The sequence below is a fragment of the Leptonychotes weddellii genome, chromosome 2, assembly GCF_054177405.1.
Source record: "Leptonychotes weddellii isolate Sample4059 chromosome 2, ASM5417740v2, whole genome shotgun sequence".
Taxonomy (NCBI): domain Eukaryota; kingdom Metazoa; phylum Chordata; class Mammalia; order Carnivora; family Phocidae; genus Leptonychotes; species Leptonychotes weddellii.
Window position 1 is genome coordinate 30,233,219 of NC_138370.1, and position 25,283 is coordinate 30,258,501.

Consider the following 25,283-nt stretch of genomic DNA (forward strand, 5'->3'; position numbering starts at 1 on the left):
TTATTTGTTTTTTGGGTGTTGAGTTTGAGAAGTTCTTTATAGATCTTGGAAATCAGTGCTTTGTCTGTAGTGCCATTTGCAAATATCTTCTCCCATTCTGTGGGTTGCCTCTTTGTTTTGTTGACTGTTTCCTTTGCTGTGCAGAAGCTTTTTATCTTGATGAAGACCCAAAAGTTCATTTTTGCTTTTGTTTCACTAGCTTTTCGAGGTGTATCTTGAAAGAAGTTGCTGTGGCTGATGTCGAAGAGGTTACTGCCTCTGCTCTCCTCTAGGATTTTGATGGATTCCTGTCTCACATTGAGGTCTTTCATCCATTTTGAGTTTATCTTTGTGTATGGTGTTAGACAATGGTCGAGTTTCATGTCCAATTTTCCCAGCATCATTTATTGAAGAGACTGTCTTTTTTCCATTGCATATTTTTTCCCGCTTTGTCAAAGATTATTTGACCAGAGTTGAGGGTCCATATCTGGGTTCTCTATTCTGTTCCATTGGTTTATATGTATGTGTTTGTGCCAGTACCATGCTGTCTTGGTGATCACTGCTTTGTAATATAACTTGAAATCCAGCAACATGATGCCCCCTGCTTTGTTTTTCTTTTTCAACATTTTTTTTGGCGATTTGGGGTCTTTTCTGATTCCATACAAATTTTGGGATTGTTTGTTCCAGCACTTTGAAAAATGTCATTGGAACTTTGATTGGGTTGGCGTTGAAGGTATAGATTGCTCTGGATAGCATAGACATTTTAACAATGTTTATTCTTCCGATCCATGAGAATAGAATGTTTTTCCAACTTTTTGTGCCTTCTTCAATTTCTTTCATGAGTCTTCTGTAGCTCCTAGAGTATAGATCCTTTATCTCTTTGGTTAGATTTATTCCAAAGTATCTTATGATTTTTGGTGCTAGTGTAAATGGAAAAGTTTCTTTAATTTCTCTTCCTACAGTTGAATTGTTAGTGTATAAGAAAGCAACTGATTTCTGTGCATTGATTTTGTATCCTGCCACATTACTGAATTGCTGTATGAGTTCTAGTAATTTGGGGGTGGAGTCGTTTGGATTTTCCACATAAAGTAGCATGTCATCTGTGAAAGAGATAGAGTTTGACTTCTTCTTTGCCAATTTGAATACATTTTATTTCTTTTTGTTGTCTGATTGCTGTTGCCAGGACTTCCAGTACTATATTGAACAATAGTGGCAAGAGTGGGCATGCTTGATGTGTTCCTGATCTTAAGGGAAAGGCTCTCATCTTTTCCCCATTGAGGATGATTTTCACTGTGGGTTTTTCATAGATGGATTTTATGAACTTGAGGAATATTCCCTCTATCCATATACTCTGAAAAGTTTTAATTAGGAAAAGATGCTGTATTTTGTCAAATGCTTTTTCTGCATCAATCGAGAGGACCATATGGTTTTTCTCTTTCCTCTTATTAATGTGTTCTATCACATTGATTGATTTGTGAATGTTGAACCACCCTTGCATCCCAGGGATAAATCCCACTTTGTCGTGATGGATGATCCTTTTAATGTATTCTTGGATCCTATTAGCTAGGATTTGTTGAGGATTTTGGAACCCATATTCATCAGGGTTATTGGTCTGAAATTCTCCTTTATGATGGGGTCTTTGCCTTGTTTGGGGATTAAGTAATGCTGGACTCATAGAATGAGTCTGGAAGCTTTCCTTCTGTTTCTATTTTTTGAAACGACTTCAGTAGAATAGGTATTATTTCTCCTTTGAATGTTTGGTAGAATTCCCAAGGGAATCCATCAGGCCCTGGACTCTTGTTTTTTGGGAAGTTTTTGATTACTGCTTCAATCACATTACTTGTTATTTGCCTATGCAGGTTGTAAATTTCTTCCTCTTCAGTCTTGGGAGTTCGTAGGTTTCCAGGGAGGCATCCATTTCATCCAGGTTGCTCAGTTTATTGGCATGTAGTTGTTGATAATAATTTCTAATAATTGTTTCTATTTCCTTGGTATTAGTCATGATCTCTCCCCTTTCATTCATAATTTTATTAATTTGGGTCCTTTCTCTTTTCTTTTGGATAAGTCTGGCCAGTGGTTTATCGATCTTATTAATTCTTTCAAAAAACCAGCTTCTACTTTTGTTGATCTGATCTACCGTGTTTCTGGTTTCTAATTCATTGATCTCTGCTCTAATCTTAAGTATTTCTCTTCTAATGCATGGCTTAGGCATCATTTGTTGGTTTTTCTCTAGTTCTCTAAGGTGTAGAGTTAGTTGGTGAATTCCCGATTTTTCTATTTTTTTGAGTGAGGCTTGGATGGCTATGTATTTCCCCCTTAGGATCGCCTTTGCAGTATCCCATAGGTTTTGGACCATTGTGTTTTTGTTCTCATTGGTTTCCATGAATTGTTTAAGTTCTTCTTTGATTTCCTGGTTGACCTAAATATTCTTGAGTAGAGCGGTCTTTAGCTTCCAAGTGTTTGAAGGTCTTCCAAATTTTTTCTTGTGATTGAGTTCCAGTTTTAAAGTGTTATGATCTGAGATTATGCAGGGAATAATCTCAATCTTTTGGTATCAGTTGAGACCTGATTTGTGACCCAGTGTGTGGTCTATTCTGGAGAAAGTTCCATATGCACTCGAGAAGAATGAGTATTCTGTTTTTTAGGGTGGAATGTTCTGTATATATCTATGAGGTCCATCTCGTCAGTGTGTCATTCAAAGCTCTTGTTTCTTTGTTGATTTTCTGCTTAGATGATCTGTCTATTGCTGACAGTGGAGTATCGAGGTCTCCTACAATTAACATGTTATTCTCAATATGACTATTTTCGTTAATAGCTGGCTTATGTAGATGGCTGCTCCCATGTTGGGGGCATAGATATTTACAATTGTTAGATCTTCTTGTTGGATAGACCCTTTAAGAATCATATAGTGTCCTTCTGTGTCTCTAATTACAGACTTTAGTTTAAAATCTAATTTGTCTGATATAAGAATTGCTACCCCAGCTTTCTTTTGAGGTCTGTTGGCGTGGAAGATGGATCTCTATCCCTTCACTTTCAGTCTGGATGTACCTTTAGGTTCAAAATGAGTCTCTTGTAGGCAGCATATGGATGGGTCCTGTCTTTTTATCCAATCTGCAACCCTGTGCCATTTTATGGGAACATTTGGGCCATTCACGTTGAGAGTGATTATTGAAAGATATGTATTTATTGTCATCATGTTGCCTGTGAAGACCTTGTTTCTATAGATTCTCTCTGTAAATTTGTGTTCTATATCACTCTTGGGGTCTTTCTCCTTTTATAGAACCCCCTGAATATTTCTGGCAGGGCCAGCTTAGTGGTCACATATTCTTTCAGTTTCTGCCAGTCTTGGAAGCTCTGCATCTCTCCATCCATTCTAAATGACAGTCTTGCCAGGTAAAGTATTCTTGGCTGCATGTTCTTCTTTTTTAGTGCCCTGAATATGTCTTGCCAGGCCTTTCTGGCTTGCCAGGTCTCTGTGGATAGGTTTGACGTTATTCTGATGTTCCTCCCTCTGTACATAAGGAATATCTTCCCCCTAACTGCCCTTAAGATGGTTTCCTTGGTTCTAAGATTTGCAAGTTTTACTATTACATGCTGGGGCATTGGCCTGTTTTCCTTGATCTTGGGAGGGGTCCTTTCTGCCTCTAGGACATGAATGTTTGTTTCATTCCCCAGATTAGGGACTTTCTCAGCTATGATTTGCTCAAATATATCTTCTCGTCCTCTCTCTCTCTCTTCACCTCCTCAGGGATCCCAGTAATTCTGACATTGGAACGTTTCATGGTGTCACTTAGTTCTCTGATTCTCTTTTCATGGATTTTGAGTTGTTTTTCCCTGGCCTCCTCTTTTTCCTTCTTTTCTATCAATTGGTCTTCTAGATCACTAATTCGTTCTTCTGCCTTGCTTACCCTAGTTGTTAGGTTATCTAGATTAGATTGGATCTCATTGATAGCATTTTTAAGTTCTGCCAGTTCAGCTTTCATTTCTGCCCTTAGAGACTCTATGTTGCCATTAATCGATTTCTCCATTGTAGCTATTGTCTTCACAATTGCTACCCTGAATTCCATTTCCGACATCTTGGTTATATCTGTATCCATTTGTAAGTCTGTGGCAGAAGTCACAGTCTCTGAGTCTTTCCTATTTTGTGGGTTCCTCCTCCTAGTTATTTTGTTAAGGGGTGGTTGAGGGAACGTACAGAGTCCAAATTATTGACCACAACCCAAGCAAGATGCACCTGTTTTATAGGGACCTTAGGGTTGCAGGCCTCTTGTTCTCCCAGCCTGTCTTCTGGGGGAGGGGCCTGCCACGCTGTTACTCAGGCATCCCTGTTTGGGCAGAGTTGCCTTCCCCTGGGGGGGGATGGGCTCAATGAAAACTGGTTTTTGGGGGCCTTTGTTCTCTGGAGGCTTTCCCTGGTGTCTTTCCACATCTCTTCCAAGAGTCGGAGCAGAAGAGATCATTTCTAACCCTCTGCCTCAGAGCAGAGAGATTGCAGACTGTTCTTCAGTGAGCTCTCCAGGCCACACTATCTTCATTTCTGTCTGTGCTGCTATAAACTGCAGTCCTGGGTTGTGGGCCTCTCAGCAGCGCTCCCAGTTGTCGCCTCCTGGTTGGGGTACATTTCCGCCCTTTGTGCTTCTAAATCCACCAGCTACCTCCAGTTCCCTCGCACAGCCCTACCACTCCCAGTTTCAGTCTGGGGGGCTGCCCTAAACTCCTTTCCCCATCACTACCAGTCTGCGAGTCTGTGCCTGGTCCCCATTGAGGGATACTTTTGCGCTCCTGTGTTATTTCCACCTTCTCAGCACCAGCACTTATGGCAGGTCCCTCCCCCTTCCGTTTATCTTCAGATATGTGCCTGCAGAATCACGGCTTCCCGCTTTGTACCTCAAAACCAACTGCCTGCAATATTCTGTTTGTAGAGATCAAGATCTATTTTCTTATATCTCAGGCTGATTTCATGGGTGTTCAGAATGGTCTGGTAGACATGCAGCTCAATTCTGGAGACTGGTTGGAATACGGTCCCCTACTCCTCCACCATCTAGGTATTAACTCTTCTTTAAATGTTTGGTAGAATTAGCCTGTGAAGCTATCTGGCCCTGGACTTTTGTTTTTTGGGAGTTTTTTGATTACTGATTCAATTTCTTTGCTGGTTATTGGTCTGTTCAAGTTTTCTATTGTTCCTGTTTCTGTTTTTATAGTCTATATGTTTCTAGGAATTTATCCATTTCTTCTAGGTTGTCCAATTTGTTGGCATATACTTTTTCATAATACTCTCTTCTAATTGTATTTCTGTAGTGATTGTTGTTATTTCTCCTTCTCATTTGTGATTTTATTTATTTGGGTTCTTTCTCTTTTCTTTTTGATAAACCTGGCTAGGGGTTTATTAATTTTATTTATTTTTTCAAAAAACCAATTCCTGGTTTCATTGATCTATTGTTTTTTTGTTTTGGCTTTTATATTATTTATTTCTCTTCTAATCTTTACTATTTTATTCCTTCTGCTGGATTAGTCTTCATTTGTTTTCTTTATCTCCATTGTGTGTAATAAGTTAGGTTGTTTGAGATTTTTCTTGCTTCTTAGAATAGGCCTGTATTGCTATATACTTCCCTCTTAGGACTGCTTTTGCTGCATCCCAAAGGTTTTGGACTGTTATATTTTCATTTTCATTTGTTTCCATGTATTTTTTTTAAATTTCTTATTTGACTTCCTGGTTGAACCATTCATTGTTTAGTAGCATGTTGTTTAACCTCTCTGTATTTGTGGTCTTTCCAAATTTTATGTTTTGATCAACTTCCAAATTTCATAGTATTGTGGCCAGAAAAGGTGTATGGTATGATTTCAGTCTTTTTGTATTTTTTTGAGGCCTGATTTGTCATCTAATATATGATCTGTTCTTGAGAATATTCCATGTGCACTTGAAAAGAATTTGTATTCTGCTGTTTTAGAATCGAATCTTCTGAATATATCTGTTAAGTCCATCTGTTCATGTGCAGTTCAAAGCCATTGTTTCTTTATTTTCTGTTTAGATGATCAGTCTATTGATATAAGTGCTATGCTAAAGTCCCATACTATTATTATTATCAATGAATTCCTTTATGTCTGTTTTTAATTCTTATATATCTGAGTGCTCCCATGTTGGGGGCATAAATATTCACAATTGTTATATCTTCATGTTGGATTGTCCCCTTTATGATTATATAGTGCCCTTTATCTCTTGTTACAGTCTTTATTTTAAAGTCTAGTGTGTCCCATATAAATATTGTTGCTCGGGGTTCGAACGTGTAGATTGCTTTAGGTAGTATAGACATTTTAACAACATTTATTCTTCCAATCCATGAGCACGGAACATTTTTCCATTTCTTTGTGTCTTCCTCAATTACTTTCATAAGTGTTGTATAGTTTTCAAAGTACTTTCACCTCTTTGGTTAGGTTTATTCCTAGGTATCTTATGGTTTTGGTGCAATTATAAATGAGATCCATTCCTTGATTTCTCTTTCTTTTGCCTCATTCTTAGTGTGTAGAAATGCAACTGATTTCTGTGCATTGATTTTATATTCTGTCACTTTGCTGAATTCCTGTATGAGTTCTAACAATATTTGGGTGGAGTCTTACAGGTTATTGAGATAGAGTATCATGTCATCTGCATAGAGTGAAAATTTGACTTCTTTGATGATTTGGATGCCTTTTATTTCTTTTTGTTCTCTTATTGCTAAAGTTAGGACTTCTAGTACTATATTGAACAAGAGTGGTGAGAGTGAACATCTCTGTCATGTTCCTGACCTTTGGGGAAAAGCTCTCAGTTTTTCCCCCATTGAGGATACTATTCGCTGTGGGTTTTTCATATATGGCTTTTATGATATTGAAGTATGTTCCCTCTATCCCTATACTGCAGAGAGTTTTTATCAAAAAAAAGATGCTGTATTTTGTCAAAGGTTTTTTTCTGCATCTTTTGAGAGGATCAGATAGTTCTTGTCCTTTCTTTATTTATGTGGTGTATCACATTGATTTATTTCTGGATGTTGAACCACGCTTGTGGTCCAGGAATAAATCCCACTTGGTCGTGGTGAATAATCCTTTTAATGTACTGTTGGATCCCATTAGCTAGTATCTAGGGAAGAATTTTTACATCCATGATCATCAGGGATATTGGTCTGTAATTCTCCTTTTCAGTGGGGTCTTTGTCTGGTTTTGGGATCAAGGAAATGCTGGCTTCATAGGATGGGCTTGGAAGTTCTCCTTCCATTTTTATTTTTTGAAACAACTTCAGAAGAATAGGTATTAATGCTTTTTAAAATGTTTGGTAGAATTTTGCTGGGAGGCCATCTGGCCCTGGACTCTGTTGGGAGACTTTTGATTACTGCTTCAATTTCTTTGCTGGTATGGGTCTGTTCAGGTTTTCTATTTCTTCCTGCTTCCGTTTTGGTAGCTTATATGTTTCTAGGGATGCATCCATTTCTTCCAGATTGCCTAATTTCTTGGCATATGGTTGCTCATAATATGTTCTTATAATTGTTTGTATTTCTTTGGTGTTGGTTGTGATCTCTCCTCTTTCACTTAAGATTTTATTTATTTGGGTCCTTTATCTTTTCTTTTTGATAAGTCTGGCCAGGGGTTTATCGAGCTTATTAATTCTTTCAATGAATCAGCTCCTTGTTTTGTTGATCTGTTCTACTGTTCTTTTGATTTCTATATCATTGATTTCTGCTCTAATCTTTATTATTTCTCTTTTCCTGCTGGATTTAGGCCATATATGCTGTTCTTCTTTCCATCTCCTTTAGGTATAAGGTTAGGTTGTTTATTTGAGAATTTTCTTGTTTCTTGAGAGAGGCCTCTATTGCTATATACTTTTAGGACTGCCTTTGCTGCATCCTAAATGTTCTGAAATTTTGTGGTTTCATTTTCATTTGTTTCCATGTATTTTTTTTTTTTAAAGATTTTATTTATTTGACAGAGAGAGATACAGCGAGAGAGGGAACACAAGCAGGGGGAGTGGGAGAGGGAGAAGCAGTCTCCCCGCAGAGCAGGGAGCCCAATGCGGGACTCGATCCCAGGACCCTGGGACCATGACCTGAGCTGAAGGCAGTCGCCCAACCAACTGAGCCACCCAGGCGCCCTGTTTCCATGTATTTTTTAAATTCTTCTTTAATTACCTGGTTGACCCATTCATTCTTTAGTAGGTGCTCTTTAGCCTCCATATATTTGTTTTCCTTCCAAATTCTCTCTTGTGATTGAGTTTAAGTTTTAAATCATTGGGGTCTGAAAATATTTATGGAGTAATCTCAATCTTTTGGTACCGGTTGAGCCCTGATTTGTGACCCAATGTGTGATCCATTCTGGAGAATGCTCCATGTGCAATCTAGAAGAATGTGTGTTCTGTTGCTTTAGGATGAAAGGCTCTTAATATATCTGTGAAGTCCATCTGGTCCTGTTTGTCATTCAAAGTCTTTGTTTCCTTCTTGCTCTTCTACTTAGATGATCTGTCCATTGCTGTGAGTGGGGTGTTAAAATTCCCTGGTATTATATTGTTATCAATGAGTTTCTTTAAGTTTTTGTTATTAATTGCTTTATATAATTGATGGTTCCCAAGTTAGGGGCCTAAATATTTACAATTGTTAGATCTTCTTGTTGGATAGACCCTTTTCTTATAATATAGTGTCCTTCTTCATCTCTTATTACAGTCTTTGCTTTAAAATATAGTCTGTATGATATAAGGATTGCCACCCCAGCTTTCTTTTGATGTCCATTAGCATGACAAATGGTTCTCCATGCCCTCACTTTAAATCTGGAGGTGTCTTTGGGTCCAAAATGAGTCTCTTGTAGACAGCATATCAATGGGTCCTGTTTTTTAGTCCAATCTGATACCCTGTATCTTTTGGTTGGAGCATTTAGTCCATTTATATTCAGAATTATTATTGAAAGATATGAATTTAGTGCTATTGTATTACCTGTAAAGTCACTGTTTCTGTAGTTTGTCTCTGTTCCCTTCTGGTTTTTGTTACTTTTGGGCTCTCTCTTTGCTCAAAGGATCCCCTTTAGTATTTCTTGCAGGGCTTGTTTAGCGTTCATGAATTCCTTTAGTTTTTGTTTGTTTTGGAAACTCTTTATCTCTCCTTCTATTCTGAATGACAGCCTTGCTGGATAAAGTATTCTTGGCTGTGTATTTTTCCCATTTAACACATTGAATGTGTCATACCAGTCCTTTCTGGCCTGCTAGGTCTCTGTGGACAGGTCTGCTGCCAGCCTTATGTTTCTGCCTTTTTAGGTTATGGACCTCTTGTCTCAAGCTGCTTTCAGGATTTTTCTCTTTGTCTCTGAAATTTGTAAGTTCCACTATTATATGTTGAGGTGCTGACTTAGTTTTTATTCACTTTGAGGGGGTTCTTTGTGCTTCCTGGACTTGAGTGCCTGTTTATTTCCACAGATTAGGGATATTCTCAGCTCTAATTTGTTTGAATAAACCTTCTGCCCCTCTGTCTCTCTCCTCCTCTTCTGGGACCCCTATTATTCAAATATTATTTTGTGTTATATGGTATTTTTTAAATTCTTCTTTAATTACCTGGTTGAGAAAATGAAACCACAAAATTTCAGAACATTTAGGATGCAGCAAAGGCAGTCCTAAAAGTATATAGCAATAGAGGCCTCTCTCAAGAAACTTTAAGAAAAGTCTCAAATACACAACCTAACCTTATACCTAAAGGAGATGGAAAAAAGAACAGCATATATGGCCTAAATCCAGCAGGAAAAGAGAAATAATAAAGATTAGAGCAGAAATCAATGATATAGAAATCAAAAGAACAGTAGAACAGATCAACAAAACAAGGAGCTGATTCATTGAAAGAATTAATAAGCTTGATAAACCCCTGGCCAGACTGATTTCTCAAAGTCTGCCTTCATGATCCAGTGGTTGTTTTTCCTCTCTTTTTTTCTCAGGTTCCTTATTCTCCATCCATTTTGTCTTCTATATCACTGACTCTTCTGCCTCCTTCATTTTAGCAGTTAGAGCCTCCATTTTTGATTGGATCTCAGTAATAGCATTTTGAATTTGGCCTGATTAGATTTTAGTTCTATTTCTACAGTGAAGGATTCTCTACTGTCTTCTATGCTTTTTTCAAGCCCAGCTAGTATCTTTATAATCATTGTTTCAAGTTCTAATTCTGCCATTTTACTTATATCCATATTGGTTAATCTCTGGCAATGAGTATGGCCTCCTATTCTTTCTTTTGGTGTGAGTTTCTCTGTCTCATCATTATGTCCAGAAAGAATATGTCAAAGAGAGAAAAAAGACAAAAATAGCAACAACAACACCAGAAAAATACAAAGAAACCAAACTGGAAGAAAACAAAAACAAAATGAAATAAGAAAAAAAAAATCAAACAATAAGTAAAACAGGACAAAACAATAAACTAGATCTTGGGTGTATTTTGGTCTATTTGTTAAAGCAAACCAGATCTCAAAATAGGAAAGAAAGGAAAAAATATATATATATATATATATTACAATGGAAGAAAACCAAATATATAAAAATTTATATATAAAAATTAAAAATGAATTTAAAAAAAGAATTGATAAAATAAGAAAATAGCTGGAAAAAACCCTGAAAGACTAAAGAATAATGAAAACACCACAAATGCTATATACTCTTTTCTCCAAGAGCTGAAGTTTTGCAGTTCTATATGATTGGTTTACTTGGTGTAGCCAGTTGTTCCTGCTGGTCTTCTGTGAAAGGGGTCTGTTGCACTGATTCTCAGGTATCCTTGCCTGGGTGGAATTGTGCCTCCCTTGCCAGGGGGCTGGGCTCAGTGAAAGTGGCTCCAGATTGCATTATGTGGTGATGTTTTGCTCCCTGAAGTCTTTCAGTACTGATGGAGGGGATAAAAATGGCAGCATCCCTATCTCTAGCCCCAGAGCTGAAAGTTCATGCCCCTACCTCTTCAGTGAGCCCTCACAGAAAAGAAGTCAATCACTCTTGTCTCCCTGGTTTCCATCCTAACTCTGTGTTCACCTAGCCTGTGACTGAGCATTTTTATCTCAGGCACATGACCCAGTTTCCAGTCTCCAAACTTTTGGTACTCCTGCATTGTGGACTGGAGCCATTCCTCCTGGGAAATGGAGGGGTTTCTCCTTGAGCGTCTGCATTTTGCTGAGCCCCTGCCCAGAGAAGTGTCGCCCAACCATGCTGTGGTTCTCAGTTTATGGCAACACTGAGCAGAAAGCTGGCACCTAGACTTGCTGCTTTCAGCTGGCTTCCCTTCTCTGATGCTTGGGAACTCTGCCACACTTAGACATTCCCGTTCTTTTTTGTGACCCTGAGGATCCTGAGACCATGCTGTCCACCTGGCTCCACTTCACCACTTGAGCACCTTTAAGCCAGGGATGTCCCCAAGTTGGCAGACTCCTGAATGTTCCAATTTTGTACTCCAATGCTTATTTGCTTATAATACTTTCTGGTAGCCTACTTAAGAGCTTTCTCCCCTCCACTATTTATCTTCCAATATATTGCCCCATATTCACGTCTCCTCTGCACCTCCTACCTTGCAAAAAGTGGTCACTTTTCTATTTATAGAATTGCAGCAATTCTTTTCTCAGATCTCCCATTGATTTCACAGGTGTTCAGAATGATTTGATAGCTATCAAGTTGCATTCCAGCAACCAGATGTAATTAGGGTCCCCTACTCCTCTGCCATCTTAACTCCTTCCCCAGGCTCTCTTCTTAGATGCATATGTATTTATAATTTTATATCTTCTGCATGGGCATGTCAGTTCTCATTGTTTTCATGGTATACTCTTTCAGTACTTTTACTTTCAAGTTATTTGTATCTTTGAAAGGTAGTATGTCTTCTGTAAACAATATACATTTAATTCTTCTCTTTTTTTCCCTTTATTAAGTCTGGCAGCCTCTGACATATTCTTGGATTATTTAATTTTAAATTTTTTGTGTGTGTGTGGGAGGTTCTTCAAGTCAACTGAGTAGCTAATTCATTCTTTTTGAGGACTGAATAGTATTTCATGGTATGCATGTGCTGTAACTGATTCATTTATTCCTTTTTTGGTGAGTATTCACTTTATTTCCAGTTTTCTTTTTGTTATTGTTGTTGTTGTTTGTTTTGCTTTCCACTATAAATAATGCTTATGAATTATCCTTATTCATCAGTACTTCCATCTTGGACATTTAACCTCTATGAGAAAGGTCACCAGGAGTAGGGATGATGGCTCAAAAGATTTATGTTGTTCAATTTTAATAGATATCATCCATTGCTTCATAAAGATTGTAACTTCTTTTTTTTTACATATCTGTTAAAACTGAAAATACAATGTTCCTTTCATACCTGCTAATCATCCATTTTATATTTCTCTTTAATTTTTGCTAATCAGTGCACATAACATTTTATCTAAATGTGATTTTAATTTGTATTTCCTTGAGAATTAATTTAAGCATCATTTAATATTTAGTGGTCACTGGTATTAGCTTTCCTCTGAATTGATAACTTATGCCTTTTCTCATTTTTTTATTTGTTTGCCTTGTTATCAACTTATAAGAAATCTTTGAATATTGAAAATCTTCATGTTTTAGTGCCTGAAATAAAATATTATCAAAATATTGAGTTTGGTAATTAACTTCCTTTGTGAATTTTTTGTATCACAAAATTTTAATTTTCATGTATTTAAATATGCCTTCACATTCCTACACAATTTTTAGCTTTGCAATTTTAATTGGGAGGCTATCAATAACGCCTATACTTTTTATGTAGTTCTCTAGATTTGTCTACATTTAACTCTTTAATTTACCTGGAATGTATTTTTACATATGGCATAGGATAAACTATGACTTAAGGTGGGTGTCTACTTTTATTTTCTTTCAGATGAATAGCTGGTTCTGCCAGCACTATTTATTAAATATTAAAGTCTCACATGTAATTGGGATATATTTATGATTTCTTTATTTTGTGTCCCATTAGTCTATTTTTCCATTCATAAACTAATATCATACTGACAATTACAGTGGCTTTATGGTATAAGGACATCCAGCAAGGCAAATCTCCTCATCCTGTTTTTTCTCATACTTTAGCATATTTTCTCTCATGTTCTTTTTCTTATGTATAAGCCTTATGATCATTTTCTTAATCCTCCCTCCCAAAATGGGGGACTCTAATTGGCATAGCATTAAAATTTCATTAACTTAGAGTAATTAACAAACTTGTGACAGAAAGTCTTTTTATCCAAAAATAATGTATACTTTTGTGATTAGACTGATTTTATGTCTTTTAATAAGATTACTGTAGTTTTCTTCATTTAGATACACTGTTTTAAAATTTACTCTTAAGTAAATAAAACAATTTAATTTTTCAGCATTGTAAATGAATTTTTTATATAAAATGAGAAAAACATCATTAATTTTATAGATAGCTCCTATATCTAGCAACCTTACCATATTCTTATAATAATTATAGTAATTTTATTGGAGTCTCATGGGTTTTCTAGTATAAAATATATCATAAACTCAAAGATAGAGTTTTATTTCTTCTTTCCAGATGTTTGCTGCAGTTATTTTATTTTCCGGTGTTTTTGCATTCACAAAAACTTCCCTGACCATGTTAAATAACATGAAGAGAATAATAGACAAGCTATATAGTTCCTGATTTTAATTGAAATGGTTTTTCCGTTTAGAATCATATTTACTCTTAGTTTTTTGTTGTTGATTTTTTCCATTGTTGCTGTGTTTAGTCTTCATGACATTTGAGTAATTTTACTTGGTTCCCATTTTTTGATTTGTTATTAGGAATTGCTGGTGAATTTTGTCAAATTCTTTCTCAGCATTTATTATATCAACCATGCAGGTTTTCTTTATTAGTTTGTTGATGTAATGAATAACACTTACATATTTTATTGATGTTGAACATGAATTTACTGGACATAAACTCTGCCTCATCATCACATATTCTTTTGATACATTGCTGGAATCTCTTGACTAACATTTATAAAATTTGCATTCATATTAATGAGTATGGGTGTTTTATAGTTTTGTTAAATAGATCAATTAACACAGAAGAAACCTGAAAGATGATTAAAGGACTGTGATTGAAAATTTCAGGAATTTATGAGCTCTATCTGCATTTTATCCAAACCTTAAATAATTGATAATTACATTCTAACCTAGTAGTTTTCAAACTTGGTATGAATAAGAATCACTTAGGAAACTTGGTGATAAAATCAGACACCCAGAACCTGTTGTACTTCAATAAATCTAGGTCTCTGTATTCTTTACTCCTTTTCCAAGTGATTCTGACCTGCCAAAATCTGAGAGCTACTTTCTAAACTGTTTAAAAAGCTCCTAATTCATTTTATATAGACAAAGAAGTTTAATACCTCAAACCTCATGAGGCTAGGGCCTTTTTACCTTTTTAAAACGTAATTCAAATTGTATCAATCTCCTGCTTAAGACTTTTTTTTATTATGTTCAGTTAGCCACTGTATAGTACATCATTAGTTTTTGATGTAGTGTTCAATGATTCTTTAGTTACGTATAACACCCAGTGCTCATCACAACATGTGCCCTCCTTAATACCCATCACCTGATTCTCCCTCCCTCATCCCCCTCCCCTGGAAACCCTCAGTTTTTTCCCCAGAGTCCAGAGTCTCTTATGGCTTGTCTCCCTCTCTGATTTCTCCCCCTTCAGATTTCCCTCCCTTCCCCTATAGTCCTCCATGCTATTGCTTATCATGGAAGACTTTTGATTAGTTTTCTTTTTTCCTCTTTTTATTCATTGAGGTATGATTGACATATTATATTAGTTACAGGTGTACAACATAATGATTCAGTATTTGTATATATTGCAAAATGATCACCACCATAAGTCTAGTTAATATCCACAGCACACGTAGTTACAGAATTTTTTCCTGTGATGAGAACTTTTAAGATCTATTTTATTAGCAACTTTCAGATATGCAGGACAGTATTATTAACTATAGTTGCCATGCTATGCATTACATCCCCATAACTTATTTATTTTATAACTGGAAGATTGTACCTTTTGATTCTCTTCACTCATTTTGCCCATTCCTCACCCCCTCTTCTGGCAATCTCCAATTTTTTCTCTGTATCTATGAGTTTTTTTTTTTTTAACTCTACATATAAATGAGATCATGGGAATTTATTTTTCTCTGTTTGACTTAATTTACTTTTTAATTCACTTAGCATAATGCCCTCAAGGTCCATCCATGTCACAAATTGAAAAATTTCATTCTTTTTATGGCCAAATAATACTCCATTGTGTGTGTGTGTGTGTGTGTACATCTCACAAGTTCTTTATCCATTCATCCATTGATGGACACTTAAATGTCCTAGGCAGCATTTCTTATATCTTGTCTTTTTGATAATAGCCATTCTAACAGGTGTGATGTACTATCTCATTGTGGTTTTGATTTTTCAATCCTTTAAGTGATTTTTTCATTCATTTTTTAATGTCATTATTTATATGTCTATATGTATGTCTGCCATTTTGAATTTTTTATGTTCCAGAACTATTTGTTCCTCCCCTACTATCTCCTTTTGTCATAAGTGCATATTTTCTAGTTTTTAATGTTCTTTAAAATTATCTTTTTATTAGAAATAATTGTTTACTCATATGTACTTGTAATAATATTCAGAATATTTAGAGATTATTATCTGTGATAGATCTCTTGGCCCCAAACGAAAACTTTTATTCTGAAGTTTTTACTCTTGAGTATCTCAAACCATCTTGTTCTTTCATTCAATCCTGAAAAATCTATGATTTTGCCCTATCCTAGGTTTAACACACTTTTAAGCAACTACTCAATTTCTTTGATGAACTCTCTGCCCTATTTGCTATCCAAAAATTATGTTCTTGGTCTTCTTTTTTACTTCCAGATGGGTGAGTTATAAGTTTGGTTTGAAACATTTAACATAGCTTTGTTATCTCAAATGTTGGCATAGAGTGCTTAAATTATTGATTGTTCACCTTAATTTATATTTATGTGTTTGTGGATTTGTGTGGTTTATGTGTACACATTGCCAATAGTGTTTGTTTTCTTTTTTACTGAACAAAATATGAATAAAATATATATTAAAATAAAAAGGGTATATAGAGATCCTATATATCCTTTATTTTTTCTAATTTGTAATAACTTAAAATATTATAATACAGTATTACATCTAGGGTATTGATACTCATAGTCAAAATACAGAATAACTTCAAATGAGGATCTGTTGTGTGGCCTTTTCACAGCCACACCCAGTTCTCCTTCACTCCCCTTTCCCTGATCTCTGAAGACAGCTAATCTCTTCTCTATGTCTATATTTTTTAATTTCCAAAATGTTATATAAATGGAATCATTCAATATGTAACATTCTTGGATTGTCTTTTTTCACACAACCATTCTGAATATTCTCCGACCCTTAACTACTTCTTAAACTTTAACGTCAATCTGCCTGGTCTTAGTGCCAATTTCTCTTACTTGAAGAAAAACTGATAGAGCCAATATGAGTATTTTAGGGTCTTCAAGGTGAATTATATTGTTACACTGGTCTATCACCTAAATTTCTTAAATCTTCTTAATCATTTATTACTTATCTGTTCTTCAGTTTTCAAATTTTGTGTTTGTTTTTGCTTTTCTTTTATTTGTGCTTTTGAAACGTTATTTTTCTATTAATAATTTTTAATACCTTAATAATTAAGTTAATTATGAATTATTAATTAATTTTTAAAATAAGGTTTCAGTAAGGAATGGTTTTGAATGCATGTATTCAATATATAATATTTATTCTTCACATTTAAATCTTATAGTTTAAACTAACATTTTCTTTCAACAATTATTATTTTTTGATAGTAAAACTATATCTTATTTGTAGTGTCTTATTTAAGATTGAGAGATAATTTCTATGTAGCATTATATTAGTTTCAGGTGTACAATATTATGATTCAGTATTTGCAAAATATATACTGCAAAATGATCACACATAGCTATAATTTTTTTTGTAATGAGAGTTTTTATAATCTACTCTTTAGCAACTTTCAAATGTACAATACAGTATTATTAACTATAGTTATGATGCTGTACATTAATTCTCAGGACTTAATTATTTTATAACTGGATCACCTTCACCCATTTCTTCCATTGCCTACACCCCACCTCTGGAAACTATCAATCTTTTCTCTGTATATATAAGTTTGGTTTTTTGTCTTGTTCTTAGATTCCACATATAAGTGAGATAATTCAGTTTTTATCTTCCTCTGTCTGAATTATTTCACTGAGCGTAATGCTTTCAAGCTGCATCCATGTTGTCACAAATAACAAGACTTTGTTCTTTTCTGGCTGAATAACATTCCATTGTATACATATACTATATTTTCTTTCTCCATTCATCCGTTGATGGACACTTAGATTGTTTTCAGTCTTGGCTATTGCGAATGATGCTACAATGAACCTAGGGTGCATACATCCTTTTGAGTTAATGTTTTTATTTCCTTTGGACAAATACCCAGGAGTGGCATTGATGGATCATATGGCAACTCCATTTTTAATTTTTTGAGGAAACGCCATACTCTTTTCCAGTGGCTTCACCAGGTTACATTCCCACCAACAGTGTATGAGGATTCCCCTTTCTACACATCCTCACCAACACTTGCTATTTCTTGTCTTTTTTATAACAGCTATTCTAACAGGTGTGAGATGATATCTCTTTGTAGTTTTGATTTGTAGTTCCCTGATGATTAGTAATGTTGAGTATCTTTTCATGTACCTCTTGGCTATCTGTATATTTTCTCAGAAAAATTGTCTATTCATTTTTTAATTGGCCATTTTTTAATTGGATTGTTTGCTTTTCTTTTGCTATTGAGTTATATGAGTTCTTTATATATTTTGGATATTAACCCATTATTAGATACATGATTTACAACCCATTTGGTAGGTTGCCTTTTCATTTTGTTCATGCTGTCTTTTACTGTGCATAAGGTTTTTAGAGTGATGTAGTCCCACTTAATTTTGCTTTTGTTGCCTTTGCTTTAGGTGTCAAGTCCAAAAAGTCATTGCCACCTGATGTGAAAAAGCTCACTGTATGTTGCGTTTTAGGAGTTTTATGGTTTCAGGGTATTACATTCAAGTCTTTAATTCATTACAAGTTATATTTTGTGTATATTGTAAGTGATATTGTGTATGTAAACTGTAGTGGTACAGTTTCATTCTTTTGTATGTGTTGTTCAGTTTTCTTAATACCATTTATTGAAGGGACTATTTTTCCCTGTTGTGTATTTTTGGCTCCTTTGTTATAAATTAATTGACCATAAGGTATGCATGGTTTTGTATCTGAGCTTTCTGTTCTGTTCCATTGCTCTGTGTGTTTGTTTTTATGGCAATATCATACTGTTTTGATTACTATAATATTGTAATATATTTTGTAATATATATTGCAATCAGGGAGCATGATGCCTCTAGCTTTGTTCTTTTTCAAATTTGTTTTGGCTATTCAGGGTCTTTTGTGGTTCCACACAAATTTCAAGACTCTTTATTCTATTTCTGTGAAAAATGTCATTGGAAATTTGATAGGCATTACCTTGAATCTGTATATTGCTTTGGGTAGTATGGACATTTTAACAATGCTAATTCTTCTGATCCATGAACACAGTATATATTTCTATTTTTGTGTGTTTTTAATTTATTTTATCATTGTCTTATGGTTTTCACTGTACATATCTTTTATCTCCTGTATTTAAACTTATTTCTAGGTATTTTATTCTTTTTAATGCAAATACAAATGGAATTGTTTTATTTTTTCTTACTAATTGTTTATGATTAGTATACAGAAATGCAACAGATTTTTGCATATTGTTTTTTTATCCTGCAAATTTACTGAATTTTAAAAATTAGTTCTGTGTGTGTGTGTGTGTATCTGTAGGGTTCTCGCTGTATAATATCATGTGATCTGTAATTTGTATAGCTTCTTTATTTCTTACCTAGTCGCTCTGTGTAGGATTTTTGATACAATGTTAAATAAAAGTGGTGAGAGTGGGCATCTTTGTCTCATTCCTGATCTTAGACTAAAAGCTTTCAGGTTTTCCCAGTTGAGCATATTGTTAGCTATAGGCTTGTTATATATGGCTTTTATTATGTTGTTGTACCTTCTCTCCATACCCACATTGGTGAGAGTTTTCCTTATGAAAGGATGTTGAAGTTTGTTAAAATGCCTTTCTGCTTCTTCTGATGATTCTTCATCATCTGATCATATAATTTGTAGCCTTCATTTTGTTGATGTAGTGTATCATATTGACTGATTTGCAGATGTCAAAACATTCTTACATCCCTGGAAAAAATCCCTACTGATCACAGTGTATTATCCTTTTAATATGCTGTTGAATTTAGTTTGCCTATATTTTGTTGAGGATTTTTTGCATCTGTGTTCATTAGGAATATTGGTTTATATTTTTCTTTTGCAGTGTTTGATTTTGGTATTAGGATAATGGTGGCCTCATAAAATGAGTTTGGAAGTGTTCCTCCTCTTTTGTTTTTAGAAGAGTTTGTAATGTCTTTTGTATTTTATTTATTTATTTTTTGCCTTTTTTTTGCCTTTTTAAAAATTTTATTATGTTATGTTAATCACCATACATTACATCATTAGTTTTTGATGTAGTGTTCCATGATTCATTGTTTGCATGTCTTTTGTATTTTAAAACATATTTTTCCTATTTTACACTGAGTATATATAATATCATTTCTATAATAATAATGTTTAAAAACTAATAAATTAGTAATTTAAACAATTTCTTATCTTTTTCAGTATAATCATATGGGCTCTGATACGATTGTTGTCACTCAAAAGATCTTCCAGTTGATTGGACTGACAAATGCTGTAAGTATTTGCTTTTTAATTCTTTTTGCATTTGCTTGTGTTGCTTAAAGAATTCCCATACTTTTTTTTATGGCACTGTCTGAATGCACATGATGTATGAAATAGGTCAAATTATATGACTATTTTAAGTTTCAGTTTTCTGAGTAGGAATAATAATAAGAATAATAGTTATTATGTATATCTAATTAAGTTATGCTAATTTTAAAATTGATAAAGCACTTCACATGGGGCTTACTGAAGTACAAGCATTTCAAACTGTTAACTATTACTTGTTTTATAAGTAGTACTTATTATTTACTAATATACTCTGTAAGATCCGATCTAGACTTAGCAATTCTGTTGTTTAATATTTGTCATCAGTGTAGTGTTTTATAGATAAATCCCCAGATCTATTTAAACCATGATATTTGAATATATTTTCTTCATGTCTTCTATTTTAGATTTTTACATCATTTAATGTTACAATAATTCTCTCTTCATTGGAACTTTGGATAGATGAAAATAAAATCTTGGTAACTGGAGATGTTAATGAGTTATTACACAGATTTTTAAAATGGAAAAGATCTTATCTTGTTCTGCGTCCACATGATATAGCATTTTTGCTTGTGTAAGCATATTTTGGTTTTACTAAGTCTTATACAAAGGAAACATCCATATTTGACCTAATTTCTAACAGTTGACAGGCCTTTAGGGAAGATATGCCATTTTTTTCCTACATAGAACATCGTGTGTATATTATTTTTCAAAACACAGTTTTTATAGCAGAATTATTGATGTGAATCATTCTATTTACTTGTTTATAGTTAATACTCACTCTTTCAATATTGTTATCATATGCTTTCTTACCTTAGAATGTGTAACATATCATTAAATGCCCTTAACTCTACTTAAAATAATAACAATATCTATCTGAAGAAACACACATGATGAATGTAGTAATTAGGGCTCCTTTTTATGTTTTATTTTCATAAGATAACAAAAAACCCCCCCAAGGATATGGCAACACTACTGTATATTTTAATATCTCTAACATACCATATTTACATTATGCTGCATTTAAAAAAATATAAGCCTCCCCTTCTATTTAATAAGTTCTTTGTTTTTCTCTTATTAATTTTTAGTATCTATATATATTGTTATATTATATAAAAATAATATATATTTACAAAATTATACTATTTTAAATTATTTTCTGTCCCACAAATAAGTAATATATTTTCATGATCCTGGTTATCTAATTCTATCCAGTTAATGGGAAACTTCAGCCCATAAGGTGACTCTGCCTATTTTATTTATCAATTGTATTGCTTTAGCTTTCTAATTTTAGGAATTTTATTTATTTTTATTATTTTGATATTCTAGGAATTATTTTTTAAAAATACCACATAATAAAGAATATTGTTTTCTAAAAATTTAATATGAAAATAACTTTCTATTATTTGTTTTTTAAATGTATTTCATTGTTTTCAAAACAAGCAGACATGTTTAGTCATTTCCAAGCTTCATTACCCTAATGTTAGGTGGAAATATTTATCAATTTATTATATAAATATGCAAATCAAAAAATGTTATTAGGAAAATTCAATAGTAATTGTGCTTAATTTTACAAAATTATATGATTATGATCCTTTTTTAAACTTAAGTTACAGAGAAAAATCAAATTATGTTGGTGCAACCTTTCAAGGGAAGATGTGTGATAGCCATTATGGAGGAGGTGTTGCTCTGGTATGGTATGGTTTAATTTGTTTGGCTGAGATGTATAAATAGAATGCTATTTAGATCAATATACAGTTAAATATTTATTTATTTTATTATTTTTATGTATATTAAAATTTGCAAAATAATTCTAAACATCTTTGTCCCTGCTACAGATTGGAAGTGTTGGGACTTTAAAAAGTTCTTATTGAACTTCATAAATATAAAATTTGTATCCTTTGGGTAAATAATTAGTAGTGCAATTGCTGGATCATAGGGTAGTTCTATTTTTAACTTTCTGAAGAACTTCTATACTGTTTTCTGGAGTGGCTGCACCACTTTTCACTCTCACCAACAGTGCAAAAGTGTTCCCCTTCCTCCACATCCTTGCCAACATGTATTGTTTCCTGTGTTGTTAACTTTAGCCATTCTTACAGGTATGAGGTGATATCTCATCATGGTTTTGATTTGTATTTCCCTGATTACCAGTGATGTTGAGCATCTTTTCATGTGTCTGTTGGCCATTTATATGTCTTATTTGGAAAAATGTCTGTTCATGTCTTCTGCTGATTTCTTAACTGGATTATTTGTTTTTTGGTTGTTGAGTTTGGTAGGTTCTTTGTAGATTTTGGATACTAACCCTTTATCAGATATGTCATTGGCATTCTCCCATTCCGAAGGTTGCCTTTTAGTTTGTTGATTGTTTTCTTCACTGAGCAGAAGTTTTTATCTTGATGAAGTCCTGATAGTTCATTTTTGCTTTTGTTTCCCTTGCTTCTCGCAACATGTCTAGTAAGAAGTTGCTATGGCCAAGGTCAAAGAGGTTGCTGCTTGTGTTCTTCTCAAGAATTTGGTGGTTTTCTGTCTCACATTTAGGTCTTTCATCCATTTTGAGTTTATTTTTGTGTATGGTGTAAGAAAGTGGTCTAGGTTCATTCTTTTGCATGTTGCTGTCCAGTTTTCCCAACAGCAGTTGTTGAAGAGACTATCATTTTTCCATTGGATATTCTTTCCTGCTTTGCCAAAGATTAGCTGACCATGTAGTTGTGGGTCCATTTCTGGGTTTTTTATACTGTTCCATTGATTTCTGTGTCTGTTTTTGTGCCAGTACCATACTGTCTTAATGACTGCAGCTTTGTAATATAGCTTGAAGTCTGGAATTGTGATGCTCCAGGTTTGCTTTTCTTTTTCAAGATTGCTCTGGCTATTTGGGGCTTTTGTGGTTCCAAATTTTAGGATTGTTTATTCTATCTCTGTGAAAAATGTTGGTGGTATATCCCTGCCTCCCTAATCTCCCAGAGCTGTGGCAAAAAATCTAAGATCTATATCCCTCCTTTGCTGCTTCTTCCTGAAAGTTTATAGATGAAACCACAACCCAGGTGATTTTTGGATGAGTAGAAAAATATAAGAATAATTAGCATATGATATTTGATGTCTTGCAACTCTCTTTCCTGGGACTTATCCACTCACTTGTTAGTCACTAATTTACTCACTCATGAGGACTGACACAAGCTAGTTCTTGGCCTCAGGATTTTTATACCATTACATATTACTGGATACATTATCTCAGTTCATGGACTATGTAGATCCTGAATATTAAACATCCTCAGAAGAAAACACAGTACACAATACATACCACTTGAAGCAGAACTAATTAGCAGTTATAGAAACTTCAAACAAAATAAAGTGTAAGGTATTATAGAAAAGGACTAGTTGGAAGTATTAGGTACGAAAAATGTAATTATAATAAATTGCACAAAGTATTAGATTAAATCAGAATCAGAACCTCTCCCAGGAGACATCAGAAAAGTTATAGGAATAGTAAAAGAAAACTTAAGAGAATGGATTATTGAAGTAGAAGTGCCAATATCTAGATATTAAGAGTAAAGGAGATTGGGGCTCCTGGGTGGCTTGGTATGTTAAGGATCTGACTCTTGATTTCAGCTCATGTCATGATCTCAGGGGCATGAGATTGGGCCCCTGTGGGGTTCTCTTCTCAGCATAGAATTTGCTTGAGATTCCCTTCCTCTGCCTCTCCTCCCACTCAAGTGTGCTCTCTCTGTCTCTCTCAAATAAATATATAAATCGTTTTAAAAAAGAGTAATGGAGATAATAATTAAAAAGCCATAAGAAAACCTTTGAAGGAGAAATGAAAATAAATTTCTCCAAATTATAGCCACTATCAGATCAACAAAATCCTTATGCCAGGAAATCCCTTCTGGAGTCTCCCCATAATCTCTTATGCTGGATCATCTGGTAGAAGGGGAGAAAACTGGGTTGTCAGATGAAAAGAGCACATAAAACGTCAAAACAGAATAGAAAAAAATGCACACTGACAATGAAATGAAAAGAAGTCCTAGCAACAGCAATCAGACAACAAAAAGAAATCAAAGATATTCAAATTGGCAAAGAAGAATTCAAACTCTCTCTCTTTGCAGATGACATGATACTTTATGTGGAAAATCCAAAAGATTCCACCCCCAAATTACTAGAACTCATACAGCAATTCAGTAATGTGGCAGGATACAAAATCAATGCACAGAAATCAGTTGCTTTCTTATACACTAACAATGCAACTGTAGGAAGAGAAATTGGAGAAATGATTCCATTTACACTAGCACCAAAACCCATAAGATACCTTGGAATAAACCTAACTAAAGAGGTAAAGGATCTATACTCTCGGAACTACAGAACACTCATGAAAGAAATTGAAGAAGACATAAAAAGATGGAAAAACATTCCAGGCCCATGGATTGGAAGAATAAACATTGTTAAAATATCTATGCTATCCAGAGCAATCTATACCTTCAAAGCCATCCCAATCAAAATTCCAATGACATTTTTCAAAGTGCTGGAACAAACAATCCTAAAATTTGTATGGAATCAGAAAAGACCCTGAATCACCAAGCAATTGTTGAAAAAGGAGGAAATGTTGAAAACGAAAAACAAAGCTGGGGGCATCACGTTGTCGGATTTCAAGCTATATTACAAGGCAGTGATCACCAAGACAGCATGGTACTGGCACAAAAACAGACATATAAACCAATGGAACAGAATAGAGAGCCCAGATATGGACCCTCAACTCTGTGGTCAAATAATCTTCGACAAAGCAGGAAAAATATGCAATGGAAAAAAGACAGTCTCTTTAATAAATGGTGCTGGGGAAATTGGACAGCTATATAGAGAAGAATGAAACTCAACCATTCTCTAACACCATACACAAAGATAAACTCAAAACGGATGAAAGACCTCAATGTGAGACAGAAATCCATCAAAATCTTAGAGGAGAACATAGGCAGTAACCTCTTTGACATTGGACACAGCAACTTCTTTCAAGATTCATCTCCAAAGACAAGTGAGACAAAAGCAAAATTGAACTTTTGGGACTTCATCAAGATAAAAAGCTTCTGCACAGCAAAGGAAACAGTCAACAAAACAAAGAGGCAACCCACAGAATGGGAGAAGATATTTGCAAATGACACTACAGACAAAGCACTGATTTCCAAGATCTGTAAAGAACTTCTCAAACTCAACACCCAAAAAACAAATAAAAGTCAAAAAATGGGCAGAAGACATGAACAGACACTTCTTCAAAGAAGACATACAAATGGCTAACAGACACATGAAAAAATGTTCATCATCATTAGCCATCAGGGAAATTCAAATCCAAACCACATTGAGATACCACCTTACACCAGTTAGAATGGCAAAAATTGACAAGGCAAGAAACAACAAATGTTGGAGA

General features: G+C 34.4%; 2 protein-coding genes across 2 annotated transcripts in view; both read left to right on the top strand.

The window, feature by feature from the left end:
- LOC102740164 (A disintegrin and metallopeptidase domain 3-like) overlaps positions 1-25,283 on the top strand; it is a 425,273-nt gene that overhangs the window by 125,924 nt on the left and 274,066 nt on the right. The gene's annotated exons all lie outside the window — the stretch shown is intronic.
- The window catches only part of ADAM2 (ADAM metallopeptidase domain 2), an 84,867-nt gene that overhangs the window by 30,066 nt on the left and 29,518 nt on the right, over positions 1-25,283 (top strand). The window contains exons 8-11 of the mRNA XM_081812864.1: positions 19,772-19,843; positions 20,284-20,450; positions 21,487-21,568; positions 23,953-23,970. Of these exons, the coding sequence (XP_081668990.1) occupies positions 19,772-19,843; positions 20,284-20,450; positions 21,487-21,568; positions 23,953-23,970 (339 nt within the window). The remainder of the gene's footprint in view (positions 1-19,771; positions 19,844-20,283; positions 20,451-21,486; positions 21,569-23,952; positions 23,971-25,283) is intronic.